At 42.7% G+C, this 20,424-nt stretch overlaps 1 protein-coding gene across 2 annotated transcripts in view; it reads left to right on the plus strand.

The window, feature by feature from the left end:
- Positions 1-20,424, plus strand: part of dhx29 (DExH-box helicase 29) — a 71,524-nt gene that overhangs the window by 13,157 nt on the left and 37,943 nt on the right. The window contains exons 7-8 of one of the 2 annotated variants that reach the window (XM_033030613.1): positions 11,056-11,182; positions 13,136-13,297. In XM_033030613.1, coding sequence (XP_032886504.1) covers positions 11,056-11,182; positions 13,136-13,297 — 289 coding nt within the window. Of the gene's footprint in view, positions 1-11,055; positions 11,183-13,135; positions 13,298-20,098; positions 20,271-20,424 lie in introns of those variants that run through there. The other variant, XM_033030623.1, reaches the window with a different exon arrangement.

The raw sequence follows: 20,424 nt of genomic DNA on the forward strand, positions 1-20,424 counted from the left end.
GTTTATTATCGTAATTATGCCAGATTAGGAAAAGGGGAGGTGCAACGAGACCTGGGTGTGCTTGTACATCAGTTACTGAAAGTAAGCATGCAGGCACAGCAGACAGTGAAGAAAGCTAATGGCATGTTGGCCTTCATTGCGAGAGGATTTGTGCTTAGGAGCAAGGATGTTCTACTGCATGTGTACTGGTGAGACCGCAGCTGGAGTATTGTGTGCAATTTTGGTTTCCTAATTTGAGGAAGGACATTATTCCTTTTGAGGGAGTGCAGTGTAGGTTCACCAGGTTAATTATCGGGATGTCGACTGGGCTTGTATTCACTGGAATTTAGAAGGATGATCATATTGAATGGCGGTGCTGGCTCGAAGGGCTGAATGGCCTACTCCTGCATCTATTTTTCTATGTTTCTAATATACTTGAGTATGGCTTGATTGTATTTGGACCATTCTTTGGAAAGTGAACCAAATTTGAAAAAAATGAAGTTATATCTTTTAATTTTTTATAGGCTGTGGGCAGAGCATTGAAAAAGCGTCTAGAAGTTAACTTTCGTGATCCATGTCTGGTGTCTACCTGAAATTTGGCACAGATTTAGATAAAATATCATTAAGAAGGAATTCGCAACTCATCAGTGTCAAAAGTTGCACACTAATTAAGATAATTAGAAAATTTATTAGAAAAAGTAACAGTGCCATCTAGTGCCCAATAATAGGTAGCTTAATATTACTCTATGGGGAGCTGAATTCCGTGCTGCGGGCAATTTACTTCCTGGCTCAGGGAGATCACATAATGGGGAGAGGGAGAGAGAGAGAGCCCGGGATAGAAACATAGAAAATAGGTGCAGGAGTAGGCCATTCGATCCTTCGAGCCTGCACCGCCATTCAATATGATCATGGCTGATCATCCACTCAGTATCCTGTACCTGCCTTCTCTCCATACCCCCTGATCCCTTTAGCCACAAGGGCCACATCTAACTCCCTCTTAAATATAACCAATGAACTGGCCTCAACAACCTTCTGTGGCAGAGAATTCCAGAGATTCACCACTCTCTGTGAAAAATGTTTTTCTCATCTCGGTCCTAAAAGATTTCCCCCTTATCCTTAAACTGTGACCCCTTGTTCTGGACTTCCCCAACATCGGGAACAATCTTCCTGCATCTAGCCTGTCCAACCCCTTAAGAATTTTGTAAGTTTCTATAAGATCCACCCTCAATCTTCTAAATTCTAGCGAGTACAAGCCGAGTCTATCCAGTCGTTCTTCATATGAAAGAATATGGAGCAGCCAGCCTTCCGCTCCCACCAACCACCACCTCCACCGGTTGAGCCTATGCCGAAGGACACCGTGGCTGGCGGGCCAGTGGCAGAAGGCGCTGAGGTGGCGGCCGGCTCCGCTGTCCGGTCCCGGCGGCCGCTCGCTGCCACCCGAGTCACTTCCCTCCCTGGCCACAATGCGGTGGCTCCGCACCCGGAGCGTCGCGGCAGTGGTGAGTGAGTGAGTTTCTGCCATGATCTCTGACTCCCTCCTTCTGCCCTCCCTGCAACTTTACCCCTGGCGGCCCAGCTACGTTTACTACTTTGTACAGCCCAGGACGCGCTGACCCGGGTTCCACCAGCTCCTGAACCCGCCTGATGCACCGATCCTGTGCATTCCCCACTGCCTGCCAGTTATTTTCCTCTGGTAGACACACTTGCTGGAGTAACTCAGCGGGTCAAGCAGCATCTCTGGAGAAAATGGATAGGCGACGTTTCGGGTCCAGACCCTTCTTAAGTTTGAGAGTGAGGGGGGAGAGAGAAACTAAAGACATCTGTGTCTCTCAGTCTGAAGAAGGGACACGACCCCAAATGTCACCTATTCCTTTTATCCAAAGATGCTGCCTGTCCCGCTGAGTTACTCCAGCATCATTCGTCTACCAGAGGAAAGTAATTTTGTTTTAGGTACTTTGCACGAACCAGTGTCCAGGATCGCTGGACTTGATCTGGATGGGTAAGCACACTGTTCATTAAGTCTTAACGGCCTCAATCACCGCCTGATCTCGGGCTGTCTCCCAACCCATCTCGGAGAATGAAGCACAATCCGTGGTACATTTTGGGGTCAGGTGAGGCGTATTCCCTTTCTGTACAGCGAGATCATTCCTCACTGCATTGCCGGGAACCTGTTAATTAAAATCGATCCAATCACCGCGCTCGCTGCAACTGAAATGAACAGGCGGACCTTTCTCATCCCTACGTTAATCGATGAGATGTGTTGTATTCCTCGCTCCTGGGTTTATATCATTTAAAACTTGGACACACTAAACAGCAAAAGTATATAATTTATTTTCCCAATCTTTTGGTTTAGATTTCATAGGTGGGTATGTCATGAATGGCTAGTTTACAAACAAAAACATTAAATTTTTATTTGTTTATACGCGATGTACGAAAGAAAATACTCCAATCTCGCAATAATAATCATGTCTTGGTCTCCTTTTTGGAGAACATTGTTACTTTAGTGCAGTTGGGTATTCAAAGTATTCTTATCCAGAGTCTTCCTCAAAGTTGAACTCTTTCAAACGTATGCATGCACAGTAATCTGCAGTTCACTCTCTTGCAAAAACTAGATGACAACTTGCTGAAAGTTCACAGTAATTATCAATCACACTGTCATGGTTTATTATGGTGTAGATAATCTTGTGAGGTTATTTGTATTATTGTTTTGACAGTTAAAACCTCTTGCACTAACCTTCCTCTCCGCCATGATCCCAGTGTGCTCCCTGCCTAACTAGCCTGAAAGAAAGCGCGTGATTGGTGAATTGGCGTCCGACTCAATGACATACGTGCTTTGATTGGACAATTACTATTTGGAAAAATTGGAGGTTTTTCTCATATTTTAAAAATATGTGCAAGTTTTGTTCTTGACGAGTTTCAGGTGATTTATATAATATTTTTACACAATATGTTAAAAATACAGGTAGATACGTGATTTGGGTCACGAAATGACACGAAAATGCACCTCGGCCCACAGCCTATTAGTTGTATATTCATAAAGAGCATTGTCCAAAGTTATGTGAATATTTTTTTTTCAAATTAAGACCCCGTTCATGTTCATTTGCATAAATTTTCATAGGTGTATATTACATTGAAAATAACACGTACTTTCCCCTTTATTAGACCACTGTAAAATTGTATCTAATATCTTCCTTTCTGTATTTTAATGTTATGATGATATGCTTGTCAACGTCCATTTTTAAATATTTCACTTACAAAGAATAGCTTTCATTCAATTATAATGAACAAATTAACGAAGAAGTTTAATTAACTTTAAATGCCACACATGAAAAACATGAAAAGTGTATGCCCCATCTGAAAACCACAGCTTTGATAATGTTCATTTTTTGTGTCAAAAGCTAGCTTTATTGTGCCTTGCTTTTCACCAAACATGAATTCACTAGATTGTCATTTTTAATTAATAAAGAATTAATTATTCGGTCACACACATGACCATGTGGCCATGTGTGTGGCAAAGCAATCCATGAATGCACTTTGTTTATACCTATCATTGCTCTTCTTCCTGACCAGATTACCCATAAATGTAATAGTATAGTTCACTCAGTTATTGCAGGAATGTGATCTCAGAAACAATGGAGTAATTATATGTTATGCCAGTGTCTAGCACTTGGCCCACACATGGTTCACACACAATAGACAATAGGTGCAGGAATAGGCCATTCAATGCGACCATGCAGGAATAGCCAGCACGCCATTCAATGTGATCATAGCTGATCATCCCCAATCAGTAACCCGTTCCTGCCTTCTCCCCATATCCCCTGACTCCGCTATTTTTAAGAGCCCTATCTAGCTCTCTCTTGAAAGCGTCCAAAGAACCTGCCTCTACCACCCTCTGAGGCAGAGAATTCCACAGACTCACCACTCTCTGTGAGAAAAAGTGTTTCCTCGTCTCCGTTCTAAATGGCTTACTCCTTATCTTAAACTGTGGCCCCTGGTTCTGGACTCCCCCAACATCGGGAACATGTTTCCTGCCTCTAGCGTGTCCAAACCCTTAACAATCTTATATGTTTCAATGAGACCCCCTCTAATCCTTCTAAATTCCAGAGTGCACAAGCCCAGCTGCTCCATTCTCTCATTATATGACAGTCCTGCCATCCCGGGAATTAATCTTGTAAACCTACGCTGCACTCCCTCAATAGCAAGAATGTCCTTCCTCAAATTAGGGGACCAAAACTGCACACAATACTCCAGGTGTAGTCTCACTAGGGTTCTGTACAACTGCAGAAGGACCTCTTTGCTCCTATATTTGATTCCTCTTGTTATAAAAGCCAACATGCCATTCGCTTTCTTCACTGCCTGCTGTACCTGCATGCTTACTTTCATAGACTGATGTACAAGGACCCCCAGATCCCGTTGTACTTCCCCTTTTTCCAACGACACCATTTAGATAGTAATCTGCCTTCCTGTTTTTGCTACCAAAGTGGATAACCTCACATTTATCCGCATTAAACTTCATCTGCCTTCATCTGCCCACTCCCCCAACCTGTCCAAGCCACCCTGCATTCTCATAGCATCCTCCTCACAGTTCACACTGCCACCCAGCTTTGTGTCATCTGCAAATTTGCTAATGTTACTTTGAATCCCTTCACCCAAATCATTGATGTATATTGTAAATAGCTGCGGTCCCAGCACCGAGCCTTGCGGTATCCCACTAGTCACTGCCTGCCATCTGAAAGGGACCCGTTAATCCCTACTCTTTGTTTCCTGTCTGCCAACCACTTCTCTATCCATGTCAGCAGCCTACCCCCAATACCATTACCACACATTACCAAAATACACACAAAGTATGAACTGGTCATGTGTCTGCTGGACAACAGGACAAACTCTTCACTACTGCTATACATTTCTGAGCTGTTTTGAGTTATACTGTGCAGTAAACAACTTTTGTTAGATACTATTCAACAAAAATATTCTATCATAAAAACATAGAAAATAGGTGCAGGAGTAGGTCATTCGGCCCTTCGAGCCATTCAATATGATCATGGCTGATCATCCAACTCAGTATCCCGTACCTGCCTTCTCTCCATACCCCCTGATCTCCTTAACCACAAGGGCCACATCTAACTCCCTCTTAAATATAGCCAATGAACTGGCCTCAACTACTTTCTGTGGCAGAGAATTTCAGAGATTCACCACTCTCTGTGTGAAAAATGTTTTTCTCATCTCGGTCCTAAAAGACTTCCCCCTTATCCTTAAACTGTGACCCCATGTTCTGGACTTCCCCAGCAACTACATTTCATTAGTCATAGCATACTGTTCGCTTATGTTAATCCTAACAGATGGCTAATACAAGTCAAACACAATACAAGGGCATCTTGACATTATTCTATCTAGCCTTTTAGGCGGCTCACGCCATCGTCCCCTCTCCGAGCCATCATAAGCCCCCCCCCCCCCCCCCCATTTACAGTAAAATTTCTAACACATTCCTAGACAAGAGGTAAAACGTCTAATCTTACTTTGCCGATTCCCACAAACATGGATAAACAGGCTCCTGCAACCAAAAGACCAATGACTTCACGAGAGAAAATGAGGAGACTTCGAGCAAAAAAGAGACAACAAGATCCTGACTTTTCTTCTAAGGAGAGTCAACGAGTGGAAGCACTACGCACGAAACGCTTACAAAAAATGACAAAGGAGCAGATGACTGCATATCGCCAAGCTGCTGCTGCAAGAAAGCAAAAGTCACGTTTAAACAAACTCAAAACAGAATTATCAGAAGCACAGGGCCCATTCTTTGGAAAGTGAACCAAAATATCACACACGTGACCAGATGTCATCACAAAGCAACACATTAAAAAATTATTGAAAGATTAATTTTTTTCATTGCTGTTGTCCTACCTACAGAACTATAATGCATAAAGACATGAACATGCTAGCTTTTTAAAATTCACAGTTTATAAAATGCTTCCGTGTGATGTCATACACGTGACCAGTCATATTTGACCTCTTACCCTAAACATTGTCAGCATAACATATAACATTTTCACTTGATAAACCGAAAAAAATATGAATCATATATGCAGTACAAAAACAATATACATAATATTTTCTGAATTAGAAGAGATGTATTCCACACTTTTTCATCCTTTTGGTCACACACGACTAAGAATGGGCCACAGAAAGCCTACAAGAGTCCACAGAGTCGAGGAAGAGCAACTAAGAAAACTGAAAGGCTTCTACCCAGGTCACCCAGGAAAAAGGAGGTAATCAGCAATCTGGCAAAGAAAGTCGGCCTCAAAATCCACCCGGATCCAACTTCGTCCTCTTCGCATCGCTACTTATTGCAAGAAACTTAAAAGCTAGTTAAGGACTTCTACGTACACATGGATGTCCCCTACACAGCTCCAGGAATGAAGGATGAAATAACTGTCTGGGAGCAAGGGGTAAAAATGAAAATGAGGAAATTCTACCTCACCATGCATCGTAAGGAAGCACATGCAGTCTTTCAGGGACGCCATCCAGAACATCCAATATGCTTCTCAATATTTGCAAAACGGCGCTGGTCAAATGTCTTATGGCTTAAGGAGTTAGATGACATGGGAAAAACAAGAAAATGGTAGGCTGAAAAAGATCATGCAAGTTGGCTGCTGTGGTGAACTACGTTGGTGTTATTGAGGATGCCAGAATTTCAAGAACATGTTCGTGCAAAACAAATGCAAGCCATGCCATTTGAGGAAATAAAGAAAGAAAACACAGTCATTCAAATGGACTTCAAAAGGATTTGGTGTACACATTCATGCAATATCTTGCTACCAAAGCTTCAGCTGATGGCTCCATCATATTTTTTACAGATGGGCCATCTTCTGAATTCAAGAACAAGTTCATGGCAAAACTTCTCTTGATTTTAGCAAAATAACACCACGTAGCATATGATGGGCAATACTTTGCAACTTCTCATGGGAAGGGTGTGGTTGATGGCATAGGTGGTGCTGCCAAGTCACTTGTTCGGTCGTAATGTCATGAGCAAGAAAGCTAGTGCCCCAATTGTCCAGAGCTCAAAGGACTTTGCAAATCTGACCACCTCACTGATGCCCAATGTCATGGTTATACATATTTCAGAAGATGAGATAAAAAGTGCCATTCAAAAAACACAACCATGAGGAAGTGTAATTCCTGTGCCAGGAATCAGTAAAGTCCATGTTATCCAGGCGTCTCCATCTGGCATTTTGAAGTTCTGGCATACAAGTGGTGTAGCTGACCCCGTCATCTCTATCCAGTACAGTGCCCCCAAATAGAGTATTGACTGGGTAGTTGGGGATTGGTTGGTGGTTAGGTGTGACTAAAATCTTTTCCCTGGAGAAGTTTTAAGGGTAGTTGGAAATGAAACAAGTAAAAGTGATCGACAAGTTTGGGTGTTTCTGGAACTGGTGACCATCTGAAGAGCCAGACATCTTGTTTTCCACACAAGACCAAGTTGTGAAGAAGATCTCAGGGCGTCAGGTGGCAGTCCAAGTTTGATGGAATTGAAGATATATGCATGCAAAGTAGTGCATTAATACCATAGTTGAATACATCTATCATCTCTCTGTTAAAAAAACAGCAGCGCAAATGCGAGAGAGAGAGAGAGAGAGAGAGAAGGAGGGAGAGAGAGAGAGGGGGAGAGAGAGAGAGAGAGAGAGAGAGAGGGAGAGAGAGAGAGAGAGAGAGAGGGAGGGTGAGAGAGGGAGAAAGAGGGAGTGAGAGAGAGGGAGAGAGAGAGGGGGAGAGGAGAGAAGATGGAGACGAGCCGGGAGCGAGGAGAGGGAGAGAGAGGAGAGAGGGAGAGAGAGAGGGAGGAAGAGGAAGAGAGAGAGGAAAGATAGATAGAGAGAGAGGAAGAAAGAGGAGACGAAGAGAGAGAAGAAAAGAGCGAGAAGAGCGAAGAGAGAGAGAGAAAAGGAAAGAGAGAGAGAGAGAGAGGGAGCAAGAAAGAAAGAGAGCGAAAAGAGAGAGAGAGAGGAAGAGAGCAGAGAGAGAGAGAGAAGAGAGGAGAGAAGAGAGGAAAGCAAAGAGGAGAGAGAGAGAGCAGAGAGAAGAAGAGCGAGAGAGAGAAGCGAGCGAAAGAGAAGAAGACCAAGCGAGCAGCCCCGCTCTCTCTCTCTTCCATCCTCCCTCTCCCCCCCTTCTCTCTCTGCCCTCTACTTCCCCCCCTCCCTCTCCCTCCCCCCCTTCTCTCTCTGCCCTCACTCTCTACCCCTCCCCCTCTCTAGACGCGCCTGCAAGTTGAGGGCTATGTGTCAGTAGATAGGGCGCTTATGGGGTAAAAGAGCAAATTAATAGTATTAATATATTAACAAGGGGGGTAGTTAGCGTGTGTGCGGGGGGGGGGGTAGTTAGTGTGTGTGTGTGGGGGTAGTTAATGTGTGCGATGCCGCATGCCGCCGCCCCCCCCCCCCCCCTCAACCGCACATTGAGGGAACAGACCCAACGGGTCTGCACTTGGTCTAGTATATTACTAAAACTCTCATCTTGTTTCTATCTATCTATCTCTATCTATGCATAAGTGCTCCTGGAACTACGCCAAAACAGTACACGATAGCGCTAAGGTTTTTGCACCGCCTTAATCACAATTGTCCTGTGGTGTTTTCTGTCAAGTTTTGTTCAGATTGATGTTATATTTCACAAGTTATTGACATTTTTAGACTTACGAAACCCCAATTTGAGAAAAAATGCTTCCCTGTGCTTACAGCTATGACGTCACAGTGGGATTGTAGCCCTGCTCACAACATTGTTGCTATCCAAGTACAATGAGTCCTGCTAGCTCCAGCAGGTGCAAATGCATTATTCTTAAAGTCACAGCACACTGAATTATTTTTTTTTAAGTTTAAAATGAGGGAGGGTGAACAAGGCGAAATGAGCAGACCCTGTGCAGTTGGGGGCTATGGCTGAGTGGTGGAATATTGCGTTGGAGGAACGGGTTGCGTTGGGAAAACGGGTGAGTGGTGGAATCTTGCGTTGGGGAACGGGTTGCGTTGGGGGACCAGGCCTCCTGTGGGGGCTATGGGTGAGTGGTGGAATGTTGCGTTGGGGGACCAGGCCTCCCGTGTGACAGTTGGTCAAGTGTAATATAAAATTCCTCGCTGTTACAGTCTTGTATTTTGTTTAAAGAAGAGTGGAGGTTATGTCCTTTAGATTTGTACATGAAAGTTTGTAGTATTAACATTTGATGTCAAAGTAAAGCTTTGTGTTTCACCAAGAAAGTGGTTTGAGATTTTTTTTTGCAGAAGTTTAATGCATGTGCTTGTATTTATGTGATTGTTCATCTCGTACAATATGTATACACTGAATTTGGAGATTATTAATTATTATTAAAGCAGTTAACCTGCTTAATTAACCTGCCCACTCTACATGTATTTCACAAATGCATCATTTACAATGGATGTTTAAAAATACATGCGTACATCTATTTGTGAATAAGACGAGCAATAGCATACTTTTTATATGCTGAGGTACTTATAAGAGAAAATGGTGAATGTATAAAGACAGCATGGGAACTAAAATAAGTTAAATACATTTTCAAGAACTCATATTGTGTTTTAGAATAGAATAGAATATAGAATATAGAATAGTTTCTTTATTGTCATTGTAACATGAACCATGTACAACAAAATTGTAAAATGTCAGCCAGTCAGTGCACCATTCAAACATTTCTAAAAGCTAACGATACATACAAGGTAAAATATTTAAAAAAAGATAAACAACTAAAATAAATATCATGAAAATAGCACGCATAAACACCCAGCCCTACATCCTTCTGTCGATTTCACAGTCTCTTAGTAGCATATCCAAAGTAAATGTTGTAAACCATGTCAAACTTGGTATGAAAGCCATACATGTTTTTGCTTGTTATGAATAAACTTTGAAACAATAACAACACCTTTTTTTTGTCTTAATTTCCAGGTTCAGAGACTCACTCTTCACAATATCAGTTAAAATCATGAACAACAATAACCAAAGATGGTTATGTCTTGTTTAGTACCTGGTATCCACTACCCACATGCTGCCATATCTGTACATATTTCCTCCATGCATGTCATTTCACACACGTGACCACCCAAAATGCCACACATTACCAAACATCACATAAAGTGATACATTAAAAAATATTGTAAGAGATTAATCTTATTAATTGCTATTTTCCTACCTACAGAACTATGCGGATTTGCTAAAGATATGAACATGCTAGCTTTTTAAAATTCACAGAGTTTGTAAGATGAAGCTGAGTAATGGAAAAGATGCTTCCGTGTGAGGGCACACAAGTGACCAGTCATATTTGACTTCTGACCCGAAACAAACATTGTCAGCATAACATATAAGAATTTAACTTGATAAACTTTGAAATATATGTCATATATACAGTACAAAACAATATACCTGTAATGCTTTCAGAATTAGAAGGGATGTATTCCACAATTTTTCATATTTTGGTCACACACGTGACTAAGAATGGTCCATTTATGTACAGTAATATCTGATCTGATTGGATAGCTTGCAAAACAAAGTTTTTCAGTGTAGTTTGGTGCACATGACAAGAATAAAAGATCATGGCAGAAGCGTCTCAACCTGAAACATCACCCATTCCTTCTCACAAGAGATGCTGCCTGTCCCGCTGAGTTACTTCATTATTTTGTGTCTATCTTCAGGTTAAACCAACATCTACAGTTCCTTCTTACACATGGCTGATTAAACATTCTTTATTGAATGGTGGAGCAAGCTGAAGGAACTGTATAGCCAGTTCTTATTTTTATTTGCTCTATTTATTTATAACTTGTTAAGGAGTTTACAAGCCAATTAATATTGCAGAAACAATTGAAACCTAAGAAAATCTGAAAGTCGACAATTCCACGTATTTACCAATAGATAAATTATAGCGTGAAAAATGAAAGGTAAAAAAAAAGTCGTCCACTCAAATTGTTGAAAGGAGTGGATGGTGCCATTTTATTGCTTCCTGTATTGATGCACATATTTGGCATAACATATTTTGGTTTAACAGTTTTTTGATGGGATTTTAATGAATTTAAACCTCTTATTAAACAGAATTCTCTTTACTTGGAACTGACCACAAAACTACTTGACACCAAAGAGAGGGCACAGTCATTTAAGCTTAATAATAATAAACATGCTCAAAAAGAAGCAGGCGATAGAATTAAGATTCTCCAGCAAGGTAAGTTTTATGAAAATAACTTTTTGGGAGATTCTGTGTCAAACCAAACCGATCACAAGTGTTCCATCAGGTTTATCCTGCCGTGATTTTTCTCCAACATGCACTTTATTTAAATTCAATAATTATCTGTGCATGTTTATCTTTTTAAATGAGATGCTCTGCCTCCTGCAGTTTTATGTTCTTTGTTCATATGAATGACAAATCTCTGTTCAGACAAAAGCACAGAAAACAAGATTCAGTTGTTGAGTTTATTGACAATGCACAAATCTGGTGATGTACAGATACAATGAAAATCTGGCTTGCAGCAGCCTCACAGGCACATAGACAGACACACATAAAATATAAATAATTCATAAGTTACACAAAATTCAGCAAGACCATGAAAGGAAAAGTGTGCAGAAAGAAAGACATTTAGCGCAAAAAAGCAATGAGAAAACAAGTCCATGACAATGCAAGAGGTGGTCCATGGTGTTCTATTGCAAAGATAGTATTGGGATTGTGCAGCTTGGTTCAAGAATCTGATAGTTGGAGGAAAGTAACTGTTCCTGAATTTGGTGTGCAGAATTGCAGGTGTGAATGAAGTTCTTTATATGGGTGTTTCCGTAAATAAGGGTACCAACCTGTGACATGGGTTGCCAAATTTGAAAGTTATTAAATCATAATGGAACACCACAGGATTAAAAATGGACCTCCCTATGATCCTTTTGAGCTAATTTGTGACCAAAATTTAATACATTCAAAATTTGGGGGGGGGGGAAACGAGAGATTTTTTTTAAATAAAACATATGAGACATATTAGACACTTACTGATTTTGAAGCTCCCTCACAAAATCCACCACGTGGCCCGTAGTTCACGCCAGGATCATTATAATCGCGTTGTTTTAATTTTTTTTTAAATCGCGATGTGTGCAAAAAAACCCCGTTATAGCGCTATAAATAGCATTGACAATGGCAGGGACTACAGAATGAGATCGCGAAAATAGGTGAGCAAACTAGATTTTTTTTTTCATGATTTTAAGTTCGATTCATTATTAAGTATTTCAATGCAAACCCCCCCCCTTCTCCCCCCCTTCCCCCCCTTCTCCCTCCCGTCTCCACCCCCCCTTCTCCACTCCCCCTTCTACACCCCCCATCTTCCTCCCCCCATCTTCCTCCTCCCCATCTTCCTCCCCCCTTCTTCCTCCCCCCCTTCTTTTTCTCCCTCCTTCTCCTGCCCCCCCCCCCCCACCTCTCTGCGCTCTCTAAAGGACTTACCGTTACTGTGCAGCCGTTTTACCTTCTTCATCACGGGTGTGAGTTTCAGACATCGCTCCCCCGCTTTCCCTGGCCCCCGCCTTTGCGATGTGTTTGTGTGTGCGCGGTCGGTCGATCCAGCTCACGGTTTCAACGTGGACGGTCGATCCAGCTCGAGGCTTTCCAGGCTTGCCCTCGAGCTTGAAGGTCGAAGACACTCTTCTGGACTCGCGGATTAGGTCGCCCAAGAGAGACAGCCCCTTAACACCCTCTGTGCCTCCTTCATTTCACTATCTGCATTGTATCTTCAGGGATATTTCGACTTGTACATCAAGTTTCTCAACACTTAAAGGCTCTACCATTCGTTGTGTAACGTCCTAACCTTATTTCACCTCCCAAAATGCATCACTACATCAGGAGTATAATCTGGTGCTCTACCCAGTTACCAACTGATCAATATCTTCCTCAAGCCTGAGACTGAATATAAAAGTGAAATGTTTTTAAAGTAAATTATTAAATTGTAAGTAAAGGCTCGAAAGAACAGCAGAAAATAGGACAAGGAAATGTAGGTGATAAAAAATGATTCCATAATATCAGCCGTTTCGATGAATAGTTGAATATGTTAATTGACTTGAATTCTTGTGATTAGCCAACTGTACTTTGGTGTTGACATTACTCTTGCATTAACAATAAAATGGTCTACTTTTAACTTCAACGTAGAGATTAAACAGTTGGAGAAGCATCCTGCTTTTGATAAATCAGTAAAAATGGCAGAGTTAACGAAGAATGACAAAAGCTCTACCCATCCTGCTGATGAATCACATGACGGTGCCCTTAATTTAAATTTGCTGGAAAAATCTGCACCAAAAGTAAAAGAAGAAAGTAAGTAAATTAACAGTCATTATCTTTAATTCAATACATTATTGCAGAATCCATTTTGGAAATGGTGTGGATTTTTAAAAGCAGGTACAAGAAGCTGCAGATGCTGAAATTTTTAGCAAAGAGAAGAGAACAGCCGAAGGAGCTCAGCGGGTCATTCGCATCTGTGGATGAAAATGGACAGGTGAAATTTCAACTTGTGCATCAAGATCTCACTTTCCTAACATTCTCAAGGGCCCTACCATTCATTGTATCATATCCTAACCCTTATTTAAGCCCAAAATGGAGCACTACATCAGGATTTGATTTTTATCTGTTGCTCGGCCCAGCTAAGCAATTGATAAATATTTTCCTTTGGCCTTCAATTAGACTGAAAGAGTAGAGGAGAAATAGCCAGCACAAAGAGGTGAGGGAAGATGTGTGTCAAAGGCAAGCAAGCAATAGGTGGATACAGGTGAGGAGGGGTTCATTGGCAGGTAAGAGTCAGGTGGAAGAGGGGTGGAGATAGCAACAGAGCTGGGAGATATTAAGTGGCTGAAAAATTGAGAATCAGATAGGAAAGGAAGGTAAAGAATGAGAAGTGGTGGTAGATGGAAACAACAGAGGGAGGGATGGCGTAAGTAGATTGTTGAAGTGGATCCAGTGGGGCAGGGATAAAGAAACGGTAATAAGGGCTGGAGGCTAAGGTGGGAAGAAGGGAATGTGAGAGAGGACCAGGGTAGATAGGAAGAGAGAGAAATAGACCTTGGCAGTAGAGGTGAGGCCAAACACAAACAAGAGGTACAGTAACAGTGCCCCCCCCCCCCCCCCCCCCCCGCCATAATCAGTCTGAAGAAGAAGCATACTCCAGAGATGCTGCCTGATCCACTGAGCATTTTGGGACAAGTCCAATCGAGTTTGTAAATTGCACATGTACAGTGAGGTGCAGGTACAATGAAATTTCAGCTGCATCAGCTTTACAGGCACGTGGATGTGGATAACACACAAAAGGATAAGTTATGCATAAATTGCTCAAATTCTACAAGACAGTAAAATAAAAAGACTGAAAAATCAAGACATTATTACAAAACACAATTGGATCAACAAATCCATGGTAATGCAAGATGTCCACAGTGTTGCATTTTTATGGTAGAAATAGGACTGTGCAGTTCAGTTCAAAAACCTTTTGATCTAGAAATGTAGTTATTCCTGAGTCTTATGGTGTGCGACTTCAAGCGTTTGAACCTATGGCCCAACAATAACAGCGAGAAGAGAGCCTGTCCTGGATTCTTAATGATAGATGCCATCATCTTGAGGCAGTGCCTCATGTAAATGCTTTTGATGGTGGTGAGGTCTGTGCCTATGATGGACCAGGTTGAGTCCACCATTCTGCAGCGTCTTGCATTCCTGTGCTTTGGAATTGTCGTACCAGGCCATGATGTAACCAGTCAGTATACTTTGTTACGGTGCATCTGCAGAATCTGAAAGTATTTTAACGGGGTTTCCCAGAGGATTAATGAGGAAAGGCCAATGGACATTGTCTATATGGCCTTTTTAGCAAGGCCTATGACACTGTCCCACATGGTAGACTTGTCTAGATAGTTAGATCACATGGAAATCAAGGTGAACTAGCCAATTGGATTCAAAATTGGCTTGGAGGAAGGAGTCAAAATGTAGTTGTGGAGAGTGGTTTTCTGCTTGGAGGTCTATGACCAGTGATGTGCTGCAGAGGTCACGCTAGGCCCACTGTTGTTTAATTTCTACATTAATGAATTGGATGACAATGTGAGAAACATTGTTAGTGAGGACGGATATCTAAGTTTACAACAGCATCTGGATCAGTTGGGAAAGTGGGCCATGGAATGGCAAATGGAATTTAACTCTGACAAATGAGAAGCGTTGTACTTTGGTATGATAAACCAGGGCAGGATTTACACAGTATATGGTAGAGCCCTTGGGTAGCCCTGAGATTCATGTTCAGGGTGGCATGGTGAGCAGGGCTCTCGCTTAACTTTTTTTCTCTGATGCCAGCCGGGCAACATTTTAGGTTGCCAAATGACAGTTTACGTGGTCATTTAAGACGGCTTGCATGACCCGTGCGATAATGTGCTCGAACGAAGTGCGTAGTTACCAGTCGGAATTATGTTCAATGAAGCATTCACTTATTATTTCTGCTTCAAATAAGTAAGTAAGTTTATTGGCCAAGTATTCACATACAAGGGATTTGTCTTGATGCTCCGCCCACAAGTAACGACATGACATACAGTAACAGTTATGAATGACTCAGAAAACACTAAACATTAATAATAATAAAACATTAATGATAAAACACCATTGATCATGCATGTGAAACAACAAAACACCAGATCAAAGGGAGGCTACAGATTTTTGGCTGTTGAGTAGAGCAACACTCGTGGATAAAAACTGTTTTTATGTCTGGCTGTGGCAGCTTTGACAGTTCGGAGTCGCCTTCCAGAGGGAAATGATTCAAAGAGTTTGTGACCAGGGTGAGAGGGGTCAGAGATGATCTTGCCCGCTCGCTTCCTGGTCCTTGCAGTGTACAGTTCATCAATGGAGGGAAGGTTGCAGCCAGTAACCTACTTTGCTGATCGGACGATTCGCTGCAGCCTCCAGGGGTCGTGCTTGGTGGCTGAGCCAAACCAGACCATGATGGAGAAGGTGAGAACAGACTCTACGATGGCCGTGTAGAATTGGACCATCATCACCTGTGGCAGATTGTGCTTCCTCAGCTGCCGTAGGAAGTACATCCTCTGTTGTGCCTTTTTAACTGTAGAGTCGATGGTAGCCCCCCAATAAAGGTCCTTGGAGATGATGGTTCCCAGGAACTCAAAGACTCCACAGATGTGACTGTGGTGTTGTTGATGGTGAGTGGGGTGAGGGGAGGGGGAGCTCTCCTAAAGTCTACAATTAATTCCACTGTCTTAAAGGCATTGAGCTCTAGGTTGTTGCGACGGCACCAGGACGCCAGCTGTGACACTTCCTGTCTGTAGGCAGATTCCTCCCCATCCTGGATCAGTCCAATCAGGGTTGTGTCATCCGCAAACTTGAGAAGCTTGACAGAGGTGTCTGTGGAGGTGCAGTCGATGGTGTAGAGGAGAGGAGAGAGTACGCAGCCTTGCGGTGCTCCTATGCTGAGGGTCAGCGGGTCCGAGGTGCTTTTCCAGCCTCACATGCTGCTTCTTGTCTGTCAGGAAGTTGGTGATCCACCGACAGAGGGATTCAGGCACAGTCAACTCGGAAAGTTTGGAGTGTAGTAGCTCTGGCACAATAGTGTTGAAATAGTCACAAACTAAACATATTCACCAATCAAGACATGATTTCTACCACAATGACATACAGCAAAATTATAATACAGTATATACAGTATCTCAACTCTTTTCACACGTTGCAATGAATGCAATATCTATTATTTCTTTCCACTTCCAAACAAAAATGTGGTTGGATTATTCAGCATCTGATCAACCTCGGTGAGACCAAGCGTAGGCTTGGCGATTGCTTCGCACAACACCTCCACTCAGTTCGCAATAACCAACCTGATCTCCCGGTGGCTCAGCACTTCAACTCCCCCTCCCATTCCGAATCCGACCTTTCTGTCCTGGGCCTCCTCCATGGCCAGAGCGAGGCCCACTGTAAATTGGAGGAGCAGCACCTCATATTTTATTTGAGCAGTTTACACCCCAGCGGTATGAACATTGACCTCCAATTTCAGGTAGTCCCTGCTTTCTCCGCCCCTTCCCAGGTCTCCCTCCGTCCACTGTCTCCGCCTGTTCCTTTCTTTTTCCGGCCCCCCCCCCCTCTCACAACAGTCTGAAGAAAGGCCTCGACCCGAAACGTCGCCTTTTTCCTTCGCTCCATAGATGCTGCCTCACCCGCTGAGTTTCTCCAGCATTTTTGTCTACCCATTCACATGAGTTCTGTTATCCCACTTTCCTCACCCACTCCCTACACATTAGGGGCAATTTTACAGAGACAAGTTAACCTACAAGAGAGTTTTATTGTCATGTGTCCCAGATAGGACAATGAAATTCTTGCTTGCTGCAGCATAACAGAATAAGTAAACCTAATACAGAACAGGAGATAAAAGTTCAGTGTGTCTATATATACACAATAAATAAACAGATAAAGTGCAATAGGCTGTTATATTTCAGAGTTTGAAGTTTGGTGGTAGAGGGTCCACTCCAGTTTAATTCCATTTGGAATATTTTTGGAGGAGCAGGAAACCAAGAAGTAAGAGTTACTCCAACTTCAGGGAGTGATTCTGCGTTGTTTTTTTAGCGATCGCGGTAAGGCGGCGATCGGACAGCAATGGCAGCCAGATCTCCCACAATGCAAAGGGAGGGAGAAAGTGCCCGGCGCCGACCAGTTGCCACGGCAGTGTGCATGTGCAGGGCGGCCGATGATGTGCTGGCCGTCGTTGTGCGCATGTGCTGGGGGGGGGGGGGGGGATGTGCAGGCCGTGGCAGTGTGCATGTGCAAGGCGGCTGGCCTTGCCGGTGTATGAGGAGCGGGCGGAGAACGGAGAATCAGTGGCGCAGACACGGATACGGATGGCGGGCGGGGACGGAGAGAGATAGAGAGGGGGGCCATGTCAGAGTTGAACGATAGGTGTCCCGGGTGCTTGCCAAGCCGGGCAAAATGGCACGCTTTTAGGTTGCCCGGCGGGACTTTAGGTCGCCATTGGCACCTGGGCAACCGATAATTTCGAGCCCTGGGTGAGATGCTCGCTTACAGCGCCAGAGACCCGGATTTTGATCCCGACTATGGGTGCGGTCTATGGAGTTTGTATGTTCTCCCCGTGACCATGTGGGTTTTCTCCGAGATCTTTGGTTTACACCCACACTCCAAAGATGTACAGGTTTGTCTGTTAATTGGCTTGGTAAAATGTAAATTGTCCCTAATGTGTGTAGGATGGTGTTAATATGTGGGAATCGCTGATTGATCCGGACTCGGGCCGAAGCGCCTGTTTTCGCACTGTAAATCTAAACTAAAAGTGGTAGTTTAAATGGGCAGTGGTGAGAAAGACATTTGGAATGCCAGCCTTCATGGGAAGGGTATTGTGTACAAAAGTTGGGACATCATGATGCAGTTTATAACAATTCGTCAGTGAAAGCACATTTGGCGTGTGCAGTTCTGATCGCCCAGCTATTCACCAGTATATTAGTTGGACTTGTGGGTGTGAGTTATAGGGAGATGTGAAATCTGTCTGGAACATAGAAGGGTGAGGGATGACCATGTTGAAATGAATAAAATAATAAAGGGCAATGATAAAGTGACACTTACAGACTCTTCCACAAGTTCCTCTTCCCCTTCCTCTGATTCTAAAACTAGACTTAAGGGTCACCGGAAGAGATTTAAGAGAGAGCTCGGTCCCGTTTCGCCCATCGACTGATTGCTTTTACTACATTAATTGGCAGAAGATCTATTTTATTTAAATGGAAAGAATCTAACCCTTCGACCACACTCCATTGGTACTCTGAAACAATATCATGTTTAAATTTAGAAAAAATCAGGAGTGACATTGTTGAACCCTTGGTTAAATTTGATAGGACTTGGAGAAGATTTATTCAACATTTTCACACAACATAAATTGTCCCCTCTCCAACCGTTATAAAAATGATTTTACCTTTATACGGTGGAACGGACTTGACGACAAACAGGGACTTAAATTGTTGAAATTCTTTGCAGCTCAGATTCTGTTTTGCTTTTTTTTCTTTAGTTTAGGGGGGTTTTCTTTTTTCCTTTTTTCTCTTTTTTTTTCTTTTTCTTTTTATCTTTTTGTATTTTTTATATATACACTTTCTTTTAAACATTTAACTATATTTACATAGAGACCGGGAGGTCTATATTCAATGTGTATTTTGACACTGGACTCATATTTAGGTTATACCTGTTATTAATGTAATCCTGATCCCTATGTATCAATATCATTGTTATGTTTATCATTATTTTTTTTTGTTGTTTTGTTTTTGCTTTTGAAAAAAAAGCTAATAAAAAGATTTTAAAAGAAAGAAAGAGAGAGCTCGGACAACCTTTTCACTCAGAAATCTGTATCTGGAACAAGTGCCGGAGGATGCTATAGAAGTGGATACAGTTATAACTTTCGAAAGATATTTGGACAGATACATGGATAGAAGAAGTTTGGTGGGATATGGGCCAAATGCAGGCAAATGGGACTAGCCCAGAATTCCAACTTGGTCTACATGGACAAGTTGGGCCATGGACCTGTTTCCATGTAGACACAGGACTAACAGATGCTGGTTTTCCAAAAGCGCTGGAGTAACTCAACAGATCAGACCTGACCCGCCGAGTTACTCCAGTACTTTGGGCCTGTTTGTATGCTGTATAGCTCTCAGAACCAATTATGTCAGAGTATTTAGTGACATACAGAATTTCTTTAAACTTCTGTAAAAGTAAACACTCTAGCCCAGCTTAATCGTAATTATATCTATATGTTGGGCCTAGGACATATCATCAAGATGTTAAAGCCCAGGAATTTGAAGCTGCTAACTGTTCGCTGCCAACCCACCAATGAAAACTGGCACACAATCTCCTGACTTTGCCTTTCTGAAAACAATGATTGGTTCCTTGGCTCTGTTGACTTTGGGTGGGAAGTTGGTGTGGTGGCGCCACTTAACTTGTTGTTCTTTCTTTCCCATGTCTGCTAAATTATCACCTTCTGCGATTTTGCCAACAATGGTGCTATCATCCACACATTTGTAAATGGGATTGTAACTGTGTTTAGTCACACGGTCAAGGTTGTAAAGTCATTGGTGTGGGATGTGAAGGGGAGTTAAAATAGTTGGCAACCTGGAGATCTAGATGGCTACAGTGGACAGAGCGCAGATGCTCTGCAAGGTGGCTGCTCGTCTATATTTCATCTCACTGAAGGCGGTCGCATTGAATGCAATAGACGAGGTTGGAGGAAAGCAGCTGAAACTGTCTCTCCTGAAAAGGCTGTTAAGGTCCTTGAATGGAGGTAAGGGAGAAGGTGTAGGGACAGGAGTTACGCATATGGTGCCGGGGAAAATGCATGGAGGGATGAGCAAATCGGGGAGTTGTAAAGAAAGTGGTTCTTGCAGAAAAACAGGATGGGTAGGTGAAGGGAATATTTGACGTGTTAGATCACTGTA

This window comes from Amblyraja radiata, chromosome 1 (genome assembly GCF_010909765.2).
Source record: "Amblyraja radiata isolate CabotCenter1 chromosome 1, sAmbRad1.1.pri, whole genome shotgun sequence".
In the NCBI taxonomy this organism is placed as follows: Eukaryota; Metazoa; Chordata; class Chondrichthyes; order Rajiformes; family Rajidae; genus Amblyraja; species Amblyraja radiata.